Raw genomic sequence first — 16,591 nt, 5'->3', positions numbered from 1 at the left:
CCTGGTTATGAAAAGATGATGATTTCAAGAAGAGGCAGAGACCCTTGAAAAAAAATATGCAAGGGAGTGAGGAATGGGGTGGAGTGGGGGGAAGAGGGAGTGGGGAAAGGGGGGGGGGAGTGGGGGAAGAGGAAGTGGTAGAATAGGGAAGGGGTGGGTGGGGGAAAAGGTTGTAGGGAGGGGGGAAGAGGGAGTGGGAAAGAGGGTGGAGTGGGGAGGGGAAGGAGGTAGGGTTGGGGGAAGAGGGAGTGGGGGAATGGGGAAGGGGGTAGAGTGGGGGGAGAGGCAGTGGGGAAGGGAGGTGGGGTTGGCGGAAGACAAGGGGAATGGGGAGAGGAGGAGCAGGGGGCAGGGACCCATGGCGAGGCGGCTGGGGGGGGCAAAAGTTCTTTGTGCCCAGGTCCCCAGTAAATCTTAATTGGTCTCTTTTGGTGCAGACTTCCAACCTTGAGCCCTTCTAGCTTGTCCCTTCCAACCAGTCCCTGTGCCACTCCTGTTTCTTTCCCATCCTTGGCTCCTGCCCCAGTTCCAGACACCTTTGCTGATACATTTTCAGTCTGAGTCTCCTCTGCTCAGGCTTCTCATCCCAGTCTCAGACTCCTTGTCCAGCGAGGTCTCCCTCTCCTGGCTCAGTGCCAAGTCCCAGTCTGCTCCCTACCTCACAGGCCCGTTCTCCTTTCCAGCCAGTCCCCGTTTCCTCTTCTCAGCTATTTGTCTGATCTGTTTCCTCCCATCACCCCCCTGACACTAGTTCCTAGTCACAGGCTCCATCCTCAGGCTCTTCAGCCAATCTTGGACTCAGCCAACCCCTCCCCTGTTCTTTGTTCTGGTCTCTTTGCCTATCCAGTTCCACTTTTTGCTCTCCCCCCATTTTCTCATCCAATCTGTGTCCCCCCCGTCGCCCGCAACCAACTGACTCCAAGGCCCTCCAGCTCCCACTCCCAGTCTCCTGACCCAACCAATCCCAGCATCCCTTCCCCACCCCCCCAGCTCCCAACTGCCCCCACTTAACCAATCACAGTCTGCCCCTGCTGCTACTAGCTCCCAGTGTGTCCTTGTCCCAGTCTCCCCCTTCCACCTCCCAATCAAGGTTTCTCTCCCTTCCCCTCTAGTCCCAGTCTTACCAGACTCCTTGTCCCAAAATACTTCTTTCTCTCCCTGCTTTTATTCCCCCTGTATTCGAATCAGATGGCTTCCTCTTCCACTCTGCTTGGGCATGAGCTGGGGGGACTGTGGGGGGGGAGGGGGCGCAGAAGAGGCCAGCACTGAAAGCACAGGAGAGGCAAGCTCCCTGCTCTCAGCTCCAGTGTCCAGCCCCACCCTGACCCAGAACAGCCACTACAGGGAAAGGCTTTGAACCCCCTTAGCCTTGGGCTGGAACATGCTCAGTCGCTCTGTGGGGATGGTGCATCTGCCGTCCAGTCACATGTGAGAGCTGTGAGGGGATGGACCATACTCAGTGAGAATGGGATCTTCAGAGATTGTAGATGTTTAGCTCTATTAAATCTTTACTGAGCACATGTGAACTGTGATTTTTATTTCAAAGGCTTGTAACTTGGCTAAATTTGGAGGGGGGGGAATTGTTGAACTTTCCCCCAAAAGATTCAGCCTGGGGCAAACACCCAACAAGGAAAATTTCAGCCAAAAGGATTAAAGTTTGAGAAAGTTATAAGCAACTGAATACACGGTTTTATAATGGGTAGTATCAGGCAAACTTAATACGCGGTGCTACAAGCCCCACCTATAATAAAGGGTGTCCTGATCAGTGTTCCTCAGTCAAGAAAGTAGTGGCTTTTACGTGGGGCCATTAGGTTGCAAGTGATTAACCAGGAATAATAGAGTCATCCTGAGGAATGAGGAATACCACATAGAGAGAGAGAGTGTGTGTGTGTGTTTTATATCTATCTATCTATCTATCTATCTATCTATCTATCTATCTATCTATCTATCTATCTATCACCTCTCTAATCACCTCTCTAATAACTATATATATATATATATATATAGTTTTTTATTAGAAGAGTTTTAACTCAAAAGCTTTGACCTTTTATTCTAAGTGTGGGAGTTAAATTAGTGTGTCATATGCCCCGTTTGATTTTGCATTCACTCCAAGGCATTTACAACATCTGTCAGTATGATGCGCACGCGCACACACGCACAAAAGGAAAAACGACCCACAGCTAATCTACATAATAGAGAAGAAAAACAGATCTGGAACCAATTCAGTGATCATATTTGTTAAACATGTAAAGTGTTGCAGTCCTGTTAGGAAGGATGGTGATTGCAGAGAAAATAAATGATGAATAATTATTCAAAGATGAATAATGGGCTGTTGATGTGAATAATTAGCTTCATTTCATCAAGCTTGGGAAGCCTTAATAACTGTGCTTGAAGATGTTCTTCACAAATGCGATAACAACCATATATTGGCAAATGACAAAATGTAACCTCTAGAGTATTTCCTGTGTTCTACATTTATGCTTCAATTTAGTGTAAGAAACATATTTCAGCTCTTGGATTGCCTACACGTTTTTCAAAATGGCTTTGGATATTTAAAAGATTAAAGCTTAATTGCAAAGGCTACTTCAGTATATAAAAGGCCATTGTTTTCAGTGATTGTAAGCCACTTAATGCTGAGCTTTTATCTAAAAGACATTTCAACTATAAAAATAGTAAAGTGGCATATTATTTCTCAATTACATTTTCTTTCTTGAAAGTCTTTTAAATGAATTTAGTACTTGTGAAATGTGTGATTGACAGGCCTGGAATCTGAAGACGTGTAATTCTCATTGTAAAGTAGCATCTGATTACATCAAATCTTTCTATGAGTTCAAGTGTTTACAAGCAATCTCTTTTCTGCTTTTCCTTGATTTTAGAGACCTAAGAAACCACCACCTCCATCAGCTCCTATCATCAAACAAGGGTCAGGTAAGGTGTTGTTGCTCTTATATAATATACATCAGTTAAACACATTCCATACAGAACACATGTATTTTCAAATTTGTATGGATGCCATCAGTATCAAAGCCAATATGCAGAAAGAGTCTTAATTACTAAAGTAGATTGGATACAAGATGCAAAAGAACCATGAAAGATTGTGATATGCTTGCTGAATAGATTGTGAGTGAACTGAAAGAGGACACATGCCAATTCTTATTTGAAAATAATACATTAGAAGATTTATCTTAAATATTATGGTTCATTTCAAACAGTTAATACTAAACATGAAACTTTTGTTCTTGGAATTTAAAACAAATTGTGATGGTGCATAAAGTTAAGCACATGCATACATTTTTGCAAGGTCAGTGTCATAAATTTAGGGAATATAAACTGTAGTAGGAAAGTTTATTAACCTTTCACCTGCAGGCCCCATCTGCACTAGAAATACATGGCCTTTTTCCTGTCCATTTGCAACTTAGGCCTCACTCCTGAAACTGGATCTGCATGCATGCAGGAGTCAAAATGTGTGGATCCAGTTGCAGAATCAATCTCGTAGTTTCAGTTTCTTGTTTATCCATATTTTATAGGTAGGCTTAAGTACACTATTAACCACAGAATCATGTTCAAACTGATTTAGGGGACAACCTGTGTTGTAACCAAGTTCCCTGGTATATCTGCATTTTTACAACGGCTAGGTCCAAAGCTATACTACTGCAGCTGAACTGGAGTTAACTGTGGTTCATGGTAACACAACACAAATATGATTTACTTGCCCAGTGTAGATTAGGCATCGCCATGTTTAAACATGTGGGTATAAACATGTTTTTAAAACTCTTATCCCTGCTGTGGAGAATGAGGAAGATTACCTGCTTGATGATATTCTGCTTGAGTACACAGAGTTAAATCAAAGGAGGCTGTTAGGGAGAACAAGAAAGAAATACATTATTCATATTATTTTCTGGGTAAGCAAACTGTGTTTAAACGATGTTAGAATGAACCATGATCAAACCCAGTTAACCAAAACTAGTTTTCCTTCTGTAGATAAGACCTTAGGGTAAAATTTTTAGAAGCAACTATGTTTCAGTGGAACGTACGCAACTAAGTTTCTTAAGGTGCTTTTGAAAATTTTAGCCTTAAAGACAGAATTCAAGTTGTGTTTAGGTCATAATAACTCAGAATGAATGGGATGGTCTCAAAGGCCTCGTCTGCATTAGTGTTTTTCCCCTAAAATTTCCCAGTTGTTGTCACAGTGATGCAGGCACTTGTGACAACAAAGGACTTTAATCACTATTTTCTATCCCCCACCTCTTGGTTAAAAATCTAGTGGCTTCTCTACAATCGCACTCCCACTGTTACTTACCACCACTGGGAAATTTTAGGGTAAATAAGCAAGTATAGACATAGCCAGTCTAGTCAGGGTTTTCTACCTATTGTTATCTGTTCCAAGTTTGTGTTTCAGTTCACTAGTGTATCTGATAGTGAATCAAGGAACTATATTTGAAATTTAACTCAATCAAGCAGTTGTTTCTATTTGTTTAATCATGCCAATGGTTCACTTCTATGTCTTGAGACACTTAAAAAGAGATTTAATTTTAAGATAGATTTTGTTATTCAGATGATCTACCTGAATCATTGCTCACTGAGAGCAGTATAATTTTGCCATCTAGTGGTGGTTGCAGTGTTAAAAAAAAAATCAGCAATGCTTTATCCATAAATGAAATTATAATCACAGCTTTGTTTTGGAAAAACCCTTTAAAAGATTACATTTCTGTTTATATCTCGGCTTCAGGTTTCTCTTTCATAAAATGGTGAGAATAATAATTTTAGCCTGTATATAGCCCTTTACATACTCAAAGCACAAGGTACTTAGTCATCAGAATAGCCTTGCGAGATGGACAGATAAAGTGCAAATTGAGACACGGAAAAATGAAATGACTTGCTCAAGGCCATTTGAGTTGGGGGCAAAAGCCAAAAATGAGAACTCAGGTGTTTCAGGTTCCTAGTTCCAAACCCAATCTACTGACTGGACCATGCTATGTATCTGCAAGAAGTCTGTGAATGTTTAGGTAAAGTACAACATTTCAAGGCTGAAGAATGCTGTACTTGTTGTTATGAATTAATATCTCCTGCCACCAACTACAGTGTGAAATCACAATTTTACCAACATGGTACTGTATTTTACCAGTCTTAGCATGAGGCTGATTCTGCTATTGGTGGTTTTGAATACCTGTTAATACATGATATGAAAAATTAGATCCAGAACTATCAGTTGCATGCTAAATAATTAAAAACCAATATATTCTATTACTGAGCCTAGAAAAATAGCACAGGGTAGAAGCAAAATTAACATGAGAATCTGGGGAACTACAGACCGGTCAGCCTCACCTCAGTCCCTGGAAAAATCAGGGAGCAGGTCCTCAAGGAATCCATTTTGAAGCACTTGGAGGAGAGGAAGATGATCGGGAACAGTCATCATGGATTTACAAAGAGCAAGTCATGCCTGACCAACCTGATTGCCTTCCATGATGAGATAACTGGCTCTGTGGATATGGGAGAAGCGGTGGACGTGATATATCTTGACTTTAGCAAAGCTTTTGATACAGTCTCCCATAGTATTCTTGCCAGCAAGTTAAAAAAGTATGGATTGGATGAATGGACTATAAGGTGGATAGAAAGCTGGCTAGATCGTTGGGCTCAACCCGTAGTGATCAACAGCTCAATGTCTAGTTGGCAGCCGGTATCAAGCGGAGTGCCCAAAGGTCGGTCCTGGGGCCGGTTTTGTTCAACATCTTCTTTAATGATCTGGATGATGGGATGGATTCCACTCTCAGCAAGTTCACAGATGACACTAAATTGGGGGAGAGGTAGCTACATTGGAGGGTAGGTATAGGGTCCAGAGTGGCCTAGACAAATTGGAGGATTGGGGCAAAAGAAATCTGATGAGGTTCAACAAGGACAAGTGCAGTCCTGCACTTAGGACGGAAGAATCCCATGAACTGCTACAGGCCGGGGACTGACTAGCCAAGTGGCAGTTCTGCAGAAAAGGACCTGGGGATTACAGTGGACGAGAAGCTGGATATGAGTGAACAGTGAGCCCTTGTTGCCAAGAAGGCTAATGGCATATTGGGCTGCATTAGTAGGAGCATTGCCAGCAGATTGAGGAAAGTAATTATTCCCCTCTTTTCGGCACTAGTGAGACCACATCTGGACTATTGCGTCCAGTTTTGGCCCCCCCACTACAGAAAGAATCTGGACAAATTGGAGAAAGTCCAGCAGAGGACAATGAAAATGATAAGGGGGCTGGGGCACATGACTTACAAGGAGAGGCTGAGGGAACTGGGCTTATTTAGGCTGCCAAAGAGAAGAGTGAGGGGGGATTTGATAACAGCCTTCAACTACCTGAAAGGGGGTTCCAAAGAGGATGGCTCTAGACTGTTCTCAATGGTAGCAGATGACAGAACGAGGAGTAATGGTCTCAAGTTGCAGTGGGGGAGGTTTAGGTTGGATATTAGGAAAAACTGTTTCACTAGGAGGGTGGTGAAGCACTGGAATGGGTTACCTAGGGAGGTGGTGAAATCTCCATCCCTAGAAGTTTGTAAGGCCTGACTTGACAGAGCCCTGACTGGGGTGATTTAGTTGGTGTTGGTCCTGCTTTGAGCAGGAGGTTGGACTAGATGACCTCCTGAGGTCCCTTCCAAGCCTAATTCTTCTATGAGTCTATGATTCTTCTATGATTCTATGTTTAGAATTAGCCTTTGTCTATATTACAAATTAAAGCCTGGTTCTATTTTGTATTTTAGTATAATTGGGACCTTAACTATATCCCCAAACTGGGCTTGAGATGAGACTGTGTGGTAATCATACTTAGGACCCTTGGCCAGCTGCAGCCATGTTGTAGCTGCGTGCGCACACACACACACGTTTAAAGTCCTGTGTCGCTACTTAAGTTTCTCGGGATATTCGACTTATATAACCCATGAGTTTAGAGTGACTGTGATTGGGAGGCTAGCAGTAGTGTCCTCCTCTATGTCAGTGGTTCTCAAACTTTTGTACGGGTGACCCCTTTCACAGAGCAAGCCTCTGAGTGCGACCCCCCTTATAAATTAAAAACACTTTTATAACACCATTATTAATACTGGAGGCAAAGCAGGGTTTAGGGTGGAGACTGACAGCTCACAACCCCCCACGTAATAACCTCGCAACCCCCTGTAGGGTCCCGACCTCCAGTTTGAGAACCTCTGTTCTATGTGGTGTAAAAGGGTGATGTGTGTAGCTCAGTTAAAAAAATACTTACGGGCATGATAAGCTATACAAGTGTTGCCTGTTGAATAGAGCAGTTACAGAGAAACAATGTCCAGTAATCTCCAGTAATGAGGGGCCATTAGCATTGATGAGTAGTGAGTGTTAGGGACCAGCTGCAAGTATTGTATTACCATATTCAGAAAATGTAAATGTGCTTGAGTGCTGCATAACACACAGTGAAACAGACGGAACAAAATAGTGTTATGTAGCCGTTTTAAACACTGCTAAGCTAAAATGGTTGTAACACCTTGTAGTTGGCTAGTGGAATGAAGCCAAAACCTGTTATAATAATTCTTATAAATAGAGCCCTACCAAATTCGCGGCCGTGAAAAACGTGTCACGAACTGTGAAATCTGGTCTCCCCTGTGAAATTTGGTCTTTTGTGTACTTTTACCCTATACTACATAGATTTCACAGGGGAGACCAGCATTTCTCAAACTGGGGGTCCCAACCCAAAAAAGGGTTGTGAGGGGGTTGCAAGGTTATTGTAGGGGGGGGGTCGTGGTATTGCCACCTTTACTTCTGCACTGCCTTCAGAGCTGGGTGGCCGGAGAGTATATATACCCCCTTTAGCTGTGAATCATGTTCAAAACTACTTTAAAACACAAACAGTACTTTATTTGTGCTAAGCATTATTATGCAGACAGCAACTAAATTAATAAATCTGATATCTATGTGGAATTATTTTCTTAGCATCAAAAAGTCCCATTTAATTGACTTACTCTACTGAACTTTCCTCCCCATTGAATTATTTTTGAGTCTAACAATGATACAGAGTTAAAGGATTATAAAATTTAATTTTCTGACTCCCTGATATTTGGAATGGAACAATTGTTTGCACATTTCACAAAATATTCTACACTTCCATTTTGCAAGTGCCTGCTCTCCTGAGACGTTTTGGAAATCATGTAACTTGGTTGCAAAGACTACACAATCATGACATTTTACATGCTTTTGTGACGTAAATAATTTTAATTGAAAATGGGCTAATTTTTAGTTTAAGCGTGAAAATTTCAAAATTGGGGAATCAAAATAAAGGGGGACAAATTTAAATGTATATCTTTTTCTTGGTTTGTTTGCAGATACCTTTTTGCAGAATCCTGAATTTTCCTTTCTTTGACAGGTACCACAGACAGAAAACATGAAATCAAAAAGGTACCTCCTGAAAGGCCAGAATGTCTTCCTAATCGAACAGAGGAGAAAGGTATGAAATGTGCTTCTATGTCTGCTGTTTGCAGAGTGATGAATAGAGAAGGAGGTTGATTCAAGTTTTCATTTTCCAGTCAGTAGATAGATTTAATTAAGTGTATTCTGTGGATGTTTTGTTCTTTTTATACATTTTATAACTTGGCTGATACTATGCTTAACCTAAACCACTAGCCCATTCAAATATGCCTGTGAAATACAAATGGTTTATAATATTTTGCATCACTTAGACAACACAGCAATAAATTGGTCTCCAGGGCTTGAATGCCACTGCTTTTGTGAGTTGAAATCAGACCTTTGAACACATTTTTATGTTGGAATTTATTTAATTTTTTTCCCTGCAACTATTATCAACAAAGACAAATTGCCAATGGCTGTTTTTGTGGTCCATGATTCCTTCAAACCTAGTATCCTAAAACTTATGAAGAGATAGCTTGGCTCTGTGTAATATTCTTAAGTGTATGCCATAGGGATTCCTGTGTATATTCACAACAGACTGTAGACCATCTTGTCACTGATGGGTTTGGTATATTATGAGAGACAAGGTGTGAGAGTTTTGCCACTGACTTCAATGGAGCCAAGGTTTCATCCAAGGAATCTGGAGTGTTAAAAGTGTTTAGCTACATTTTACTATGTGCATTTTCAGCATATTTTATAATGGGACCATTCAAGCTGTTTGTATGTGCTCTATGTACATCCTAGCAATAGTAAGCATTGGCATGTTAAAGACTGTAGAATTTCCTATGAAAAGTAATGAGTTTAAATTCAAACTAACCACTTTTTAAACTTGGAATCCCAAATATTAGGTACCTACATCCATATTTAAGCCCTTTTTGAGAGGTACTTACTTCCTGTGGATCCAATTGCCCAAATTTGTAAAAAAAAATCAGGCCACTTCTATTTAGATGCCTAAATATGAATCTGGGTGTCTAAATGTTGGTCCCCACGTTGTTATATTTTTACCCTAGTATCTGAAGCTGATTCGTTTTTCATTTAAATATATTTGTATTAAATACGTGCCAAATACATTTTCAAAAGAAGATATTTGCATGCTTAAGCAGAGCATTAAGAATACACAAAATTATCCTTATTTTTGTGCTCTTCTAACTGAGTATTATCTCACAGAGTAAAAATTAGTATGAAGGTGGGCTTGGAAAAAATGTTTCTATATGATGTGTAATTCTCTTGTCTTATTTTAATAGTTCTTTAGATAATCAATACGTTTTTTTAATAATTAAAATCAGAAATTACACTCAGATTCATACACTGTCTACACATGTCAGCCAAGAGTAGGTTTAATGCAAATTCAAACTATTGAAATATGTTTAGCACAAAACTGGTATAAACATTTTATTCTCAGAAAAGAGTGAAATAAGGCAGAACAGTGAAGAATGCAGACTTATTTCTTAGATATGGTTTAACTAACATTCATAGCTTCTGTACATTGTAAATCAATGTGTGCCGGTGAATTCCACTTAATAAGGTCTTTGTTCTTTTTTGGGGGGAAATTGATTTAAAGAAAGACCAGAAAGAGAGCAAAAACTGGTAGATTTGCACAAGCCTTCGGTTCCTGCGATACCGCCGAAGAAACCTCGACCACCCAAAGCAAACTCTCTGAACAGACCTGGTGCATTGCCCCCAAGACGACCGGAAAGACCAGCTGTGCCTCTGACGCATACAAGGTATTGTTAAAAGTTGCAAATTCACAGAGTGTAGGTTTTCTATTGATGTTACAGTTCATTTCCAATTCTAACTTTCTTTGAAATAATAATATTAAAGCCCTTTGGTTAGATACTGTATCATCACTCTGTCACACTGGTTTTACCTAGACTAGTGCTTCTGGTTTTATTGTAACTCAATTGAATTGATTATCAGTTAGACACCTGAAGATGTTTATTCCTGCTGTAAAGTTTGTGGAGTGTCTATATTAGCATGTACAATCAAGTTAGTTAACTCAAGTTAATTGGCACTCTGTTAACTCAAGTTACAAGACCAACAACTCTAGATTAGCCATGGCCACTGCGTGGCCCTTTCTACTCTCCTGGGTAGCTAAATATAATAGTGAATAATATTAGCCAGGATGCTCCTCTCTTAAACACTGTAGTGCCTAGAAATTTGATTTGATTTCAGTCCATTTTCCCTGGCTATTGTAGTGCAAGTCTAAGCATGTTGCAAACTGGGTTACAGAATGTGTTTTGATTACACAATGACTTACTCAAGGTACTACTCTAGAATGCTACTTGAAACATAATGTATAGCCTCCATCAGTGGCTGTTCAATGTGCTTTACAAGCTTTGATTAAGTTTTGCAATACACTGGACGGAAAGATCAGTATCATTGACTCAGTTTTACAAGTGGGGGAACAGAGGATGCAGGAGTTAAATGACTTACTCATGGTCACACAATGTCCGTGGCACAGACAAGAATACAAAGTAGATGTCTTGACTCTCAGTCCTTCTCTTTAACTTTAGGTGATCATATACTACCTTGATAAGGGCAGGTTAAGAACCTGAATAGAATAGGACCCATAGATCATGCTTCCCTTCATTCGTCTAATAATAGCCTATAGAAGGACACTCTTTATTGAAATCTAGTCAATTAAAAAAGTCATTTAAGATGCTATACCTGCCCTTGACCCCTCTCAGTTTTTGAAGTCTTACTGAAGTGCTTGGGACATGTCTATCTCTCCCCACCTGACTATACATGGGAGGTGCTTGAACATAACACTAAAGAAAATAATTAATACATACATACAATCTCATGTTTCTATGTTTAAGAATGTTTATGTTTCCCCATTAGCTGTTTGAAAGACCTACAGAAGGGTAAACAGTGAAACTGGATTGAAAGTGCTGTCCAGTACATAATGTAACACAGAAAAAAGAGAGAAATATGTAATCCTCTAATCTCTTATGGGGTGTTTCTTGTAATGGTAATTGGTTTTTTTAAAAGTACAGAAAAATGTGTTTAAGTTGATACTGCCCCATGATCTTCTAAAGACTTAGCATTTTGCTCCTTACTTTTCACTAGCAGATACAAGCACATACCACCTGTCTGCTTCTGGTGGTCTAATCTGGCAAAGGATGGTTTGGATTTAGTTAATGATGCCAGATTTATAAGCATGAACATGGCATTAGCTATTAGAACTGTTCAGACTAAAAATGCTGTAATGGATAAGAAGTCTGGCAAGTTTTGTTGAAAACTGGAAGAAATTACAAAAAATTGGATACATAGATCAGAATGTAAAAAGACAAAAAACCCAGTTGATGATCTGGAAAACAAGATCATATTATGAAATATTAAGTTGTCAGGACATCCCTGTAGGTGAGGAAGCAAGAGAAATTAAGACATTCTACCACACTGGATTAGTAAAATGCTGATGATAAACGAGGATGTTCAGAATGATCTACTTGATCAATAAAATTCCCTCTTTTTTTTAATCACCGGAAGAAATGTATAACAACGTAACAGTATTCTGGTGGTAATCCCAAAAACTGTCTTCACTGTACCTCCCCTGGACCTCTTTGCCAAGATGTATTTAATGGCGAAGAAAGAATGTTAATTGGAAGTGTTCTGAGAGAGGTTTGGGTTGGGGTTGTAAACTATTACGATTTTAGGGCTGAAGGATACTGAGGCTGAACTTGATGATGGATCCTAAAAGGATACTTAACACCGCTGTCTTAAGGAATGCTAAATGTCCTTCAAGACTCCATATCTTAAAAATGTTCCCAATGAACAGAATTTGTCCATCCCACACATACAAGTTTATTATAGGATTGTTCACAGGGGTGCTAGAACAATTTATAAATTATAGTGGAGGTGCTGAAAGCGTAAACCATGTATTTGGTTATTACTGCTTCAAGCCCAGGAGGTGCTGCCGCATCCCCAGCACCCCAAGTTGCTCATACCTTAAATGCTCAATTGCTGGCACTGACCTTTTGCCATTTGTATAGCCTTCTATTCCTTCAAAAAGCAACACCAATCTTTTGTAATGCACTTAATCTCCAATAGATGAAAGTGAAAAAGATTGCTTCAGATGAACATATCTCAGAAAAACAGGGTAAAACCCTGGTTTCAAAAGAGACATCTCAACAGATAGTATGTGCCTTGTCTACACTAGAAAATTGAACTACTGGTAACTGGTGTAATTACCAATAGTGGAGCATGCCCAAATAAACCATTATGTCTGGGGACAGGTCAGTTGCAGCTTTGCCCCACATCCAAACTAGTTGCAGGGCCTTCTTGGTACCCAACCCACAGTCCTTGAAGCCCTATCCAGCCTCCAAAAGAAAATTATTTATTTAACTGAAGAAACTGATTTTTATTACAAAATATAAAAACAGCCCACTGAAACCCATGAATGCAAGACTCTTGACATACACTAGAATAAGGATGCCGTTGCTAACCAACAGCAACAGAAATCTAAGGGGAATTTTATTAAAATCTACAGGATTTTTCCCTTAGAATCTGCAAAATTTCTGTAGGAGTTCTATTTTTATTTGATATTCTAATTGGCCTGAGTCTTACAGATCTCAGAATAAGATACCAGAAGATACTTTCAAAATATGTATTAGCGTATTAAACTGAAATGATTGTAAAAAGAAATAACCAAACATATCCTGTAAATTACATTTAACAAAAACATCATTTTACCCTAATTTTCCAAGTTTCTGAATTATCCAAATAATTAAAAGACTATTTTATAGATTTGATCATACGAATGTCAAGCCTTATTCCTATAAAATGTCCTTACAAATAGGCATAACAGGATACAAAAGTGATCCTGGATAACCCATTAGTTTAAATTAGCTGATAAAATAGTGAGTGGTAAAACAGTTAGCAATTGTGGCATGCTTTATTTCTAATGTATTAATAGCTAATACCACTATTTTAAGAAACGCTAAATATCTCGGTCATTAGTTGCAGGGACAGTTATATATTTGGCACATTTTGCCCAGTGTGCAAAGATATGTGTACAATAACACTGTATAGATAATACTGTTTATGTATGTATGGTGACAATTATTGTGGGAATTATACAATATTGTGAGGCTGGCCATGAAATGGGATAAATATTTCATGACTATAATACAGATTTTTTATTCCATTAAGTGAACTGAAGCTGTCTTGAAATCTCATAGTAAATTTTCACAAGGATGTTGTGTTTGTGACCTGTGCAGTTTAACCATGTGCTCCTACCGCTGATCCCATTTTATTCTGTCTGAGTGGTCATATTGCTTTGATAAACTTGTATGTATTATGTGAGCTTTTGCATGGAAGAAAAACAGGGCTACTCGTGGCTGAATCTCTGTTGCTCTTAAAAATTTCTGTCCCCCCTATATAAAGTATCACCACTCCTCTGTCATTTTTCTATGATGAAGAAATTTTTGCTCTACAGTTCCTGGGTTGGGAGACATCCTTGAAACCATAGAAAGGGATTTCGTAGTATAATGATGGGTAATATGTACAAAAATCTTCATTTTCTAGTGGGAAGCACTTATCATGGTGAGGAAACTGCTTCTATGAACAGAACGGAGCACTGCTGGATCCCATTATCCCAGCTTGACATTTTTTCTCTTCATCCATTTATCTGCAGATTTCTGGTTCACCTATCCATAATATCTAGGCACCAATTATTAATTGTAAGCAACTAAGAATAAGCTGTTGAAGGATAGCCCTTTGCCCTTAGATTTCCTTCATGTTGAGATGCTGTGAACATTTGAGGAATAATTTAGGACACTACTGTGTCTAAAATAGCTTTTTGACAGGTGTTAAAGAGAAATGAGATAGGGTTAATCCATGCAGTATGTCTGCTTACTAGAGATGGCTCTCTGTGACAGGTTGCTATAACTCAGTGCTACACAAGAGGAACACATCCCCTCTCTTTTTATTAATTGCAAGCTGGCAATTTATTGTAACACACAGACAAACTCTAATAAATGTCTCCTCTTTTTTTTCTCACCGTAGGAATGATAGTACAAAAATAGAGTTAGTGGGCAGCACACTATCCGGAACCTTGGAGAAGGACTCCTCAGAAAGAAGCAGTGACATTGGTAAGTTGACATATTTTTGTTGTTCCTCTAACAAAGTTATGGTGTAGATATCTGCATTTTAGTGGTACTTGCTTTGCTCCAAGAAGCAGTTAATGGGTTCATAGTAAATTTTAAATGCAAGGTTAATCACACGTTCCTTGCATAAACTTTATTTTAAGAGAACAGAGAAATATGAAACTTACATTTTTTTGGCATGGGAAATTGATTTTATTGTTAAAAGCCTGAAATAATTGGCTAGGCCAAATGAATAATTGTACTATGTTTTGGTAAGGTGAAGATTAATGTGTATTATATATTTGTAATGTGTTAAAGGTTTACATTGTGGTGTAGTTACCAATAATCTTTACATTTCAAATACAAGGGAAGTAGAGACTGCTTTTAAAAAATCCATTTTGCTGAAAAAGTATTAAAGGAAGTGTCTGTTCCAATTTTAAAATGAACATGAACTCGACTGCAGTTGAGATAATAATCGATATCCCTAAAATACGTACAGTTGAATCACTGAGTCACCTTGAACAGGAGTAAAGTTAAAGATTGGATTGTTTTTCTTATTTTTTTTTCCATTGCTAAGCTTGAAATCTATAAGAGATGTTTGTTGAGCAGGATGTTGTTGTAACTGAGGCACTGAAAGTGAGGTGTTCTGACTCTTCTTTATTTCTGAAAGCAAACCCAGGAACAGAGTCATTTGTATGTGAAAGTATTCCAATGACATCTGCTCCAGTCACTCAATTTAGTAACAACTGTGCGGCAGCAGGCATGTTTTTGTAAGAGGCAGAATCTTTGTACCCTGAATGTAAGCATTACTAGAACTCATTAGTAGCATCTAAAGTTAATTTGATGTTTGGTTTTTTTCATAGAACACATTAATATTAACACATTTTGGTAGAATATTATACTTTTCAGCAACCAGTCTGCCTTTTCTCCAGACTTTAAAGGAAAACTTTTATATATAATTTAAAATATAGAAAGTGAACACAAATAATTTTTCTTAGTTTTATGAAGATGACCTTGATTATTGCTCTCAGTATTCATGTATCCGCTTTTTGAATTTGTTGCTGTCAGTGTGTTCTATGACAGCAAGCTTGTTCTAAGGGAGTAAACAGTATTTTTTTTTTATTTTTAATGAAGGTGAACGTAGCAAAACACATTGCAATTAAATTGCATGAACTGTTTTACAGTTCCCCAACTATTTCCCCATGCTAATATTCCCCCTACTGTTACTCACACCTTCTTGTCAACTGTTTGAAATGGGCCATTCTGATTATCACTAGAAAAGTTTTTTTTCTCCTGCTGATAATAGCCCACCTTAATCCATTGGTCTTGTTAAGAGTTGGTATGGCAACCCCCATTTTTTCATGTTCTCTGTGTGTGTGTGTGTATATATATATATATATATGTATGTTCTTTGTGTGTGTGATATCTTCCTCCTGTATTTTCCACTGGATGCATCTGATGAAGTGGGCTTTAGCCCACGAAAGCTTATGCTCAGATACATTTGTCAGTCTCTAAGGTGCCACAAGTACTCCTCGTTCTTTCTGCTGGTACAAACTAACACAGCTACCACTCTGAAACCTGTTTTACAGGTGTATATTATGATGTTTTCTGATTAATATTATGTTAAAGCCAACAGTATGATGTGGAAATGCAATCAATTTCAGCATTTAGTATTAATGTTTATAAATTTAGTTCAAAGCCTGTAGGCTGCTGTGTACTAGAAGGGAAAAATGCACCAAATAGCATGGTGTGATATAAGTATCCTAGCACTGCGATGTGCTAAAAGTGCGATATGATAAAAGCACAGATTTTAAAAAATGGTATCGTGGGATAACTAGTAAATGTTGTTTAAGAACAATCACTGTTCTCTTCCAGAATCATTTCAGATATTTTTATTTTTTGAGGTGGAACTGGTAGGGAGAACAGAAGTAAATACAAAGATCACCCAAGGACAATGCACACAAAAATAAACAAATCACATTTGCAAAACATTGCATAAGGTTTTAGCCACTGAGCTGCTAATAACTTTAATGGAAAGAACTAAATGAGTCTAAGGATAGAATAGTGTGAACACTTAGGTAAATTTATTGGATAAAGGA

At 38.8% G+C, this 16,591-nt stretch overlaps 1 protein-coding gene across 6 annotated transcripts in view; it reads left to right on the top strand.

The window, feature by feature from the left end:
* The window catches only part of SH3KBP1 (SH3 domain containing kinase binding protein 1), a 339,502-nt gene that overhangs the window by 296,922 nt on the left and 25,989 nt on the right, over nt 1–16,591 (top strand). For all 6 annotated transcript variants that reach the window (XM_073356811.2, XM_078854184.1, XM_078854185.1 and 3 more), the window contains 4 exons: nt 2,877–2,928; nt 8,366–8,446; nt 9,968–10,130; nt 14,413–14,498. In XM_073356811.2, the coding sequence (XP_073212912.1) occupies nt 2,877–2,928; nt 8,366–8,446; nt 9,968–10,130; nt 14,413–14,498 (382 nt within the window). The remainder of the gene's footprint in view (nt 1–2,876; nt 2,929–8,365; nt 8,447–9,967; nt 10,131–14,412; nt 14,499–16,591) is intronic.

Source organism: Lepidochelys kempii, chromosome 1 (assembly GCF_965140285.1).
Source record: "Lepidochelys kempii isolate rLepKem1 chromosome 1, rLepKem1.hap1, whole genome shotgun sequence".
NCBI classification, from domain to species: Eukaryota; Metazoa; Chordata; order Testudines; family Cheloniidae; genus Lepidochelys; species Lepidochelys kempii.
Note: the sequence above shows the minus strand (reverse complement) of the source record. Positions and strands in the feature narration are given on the sequence as shown.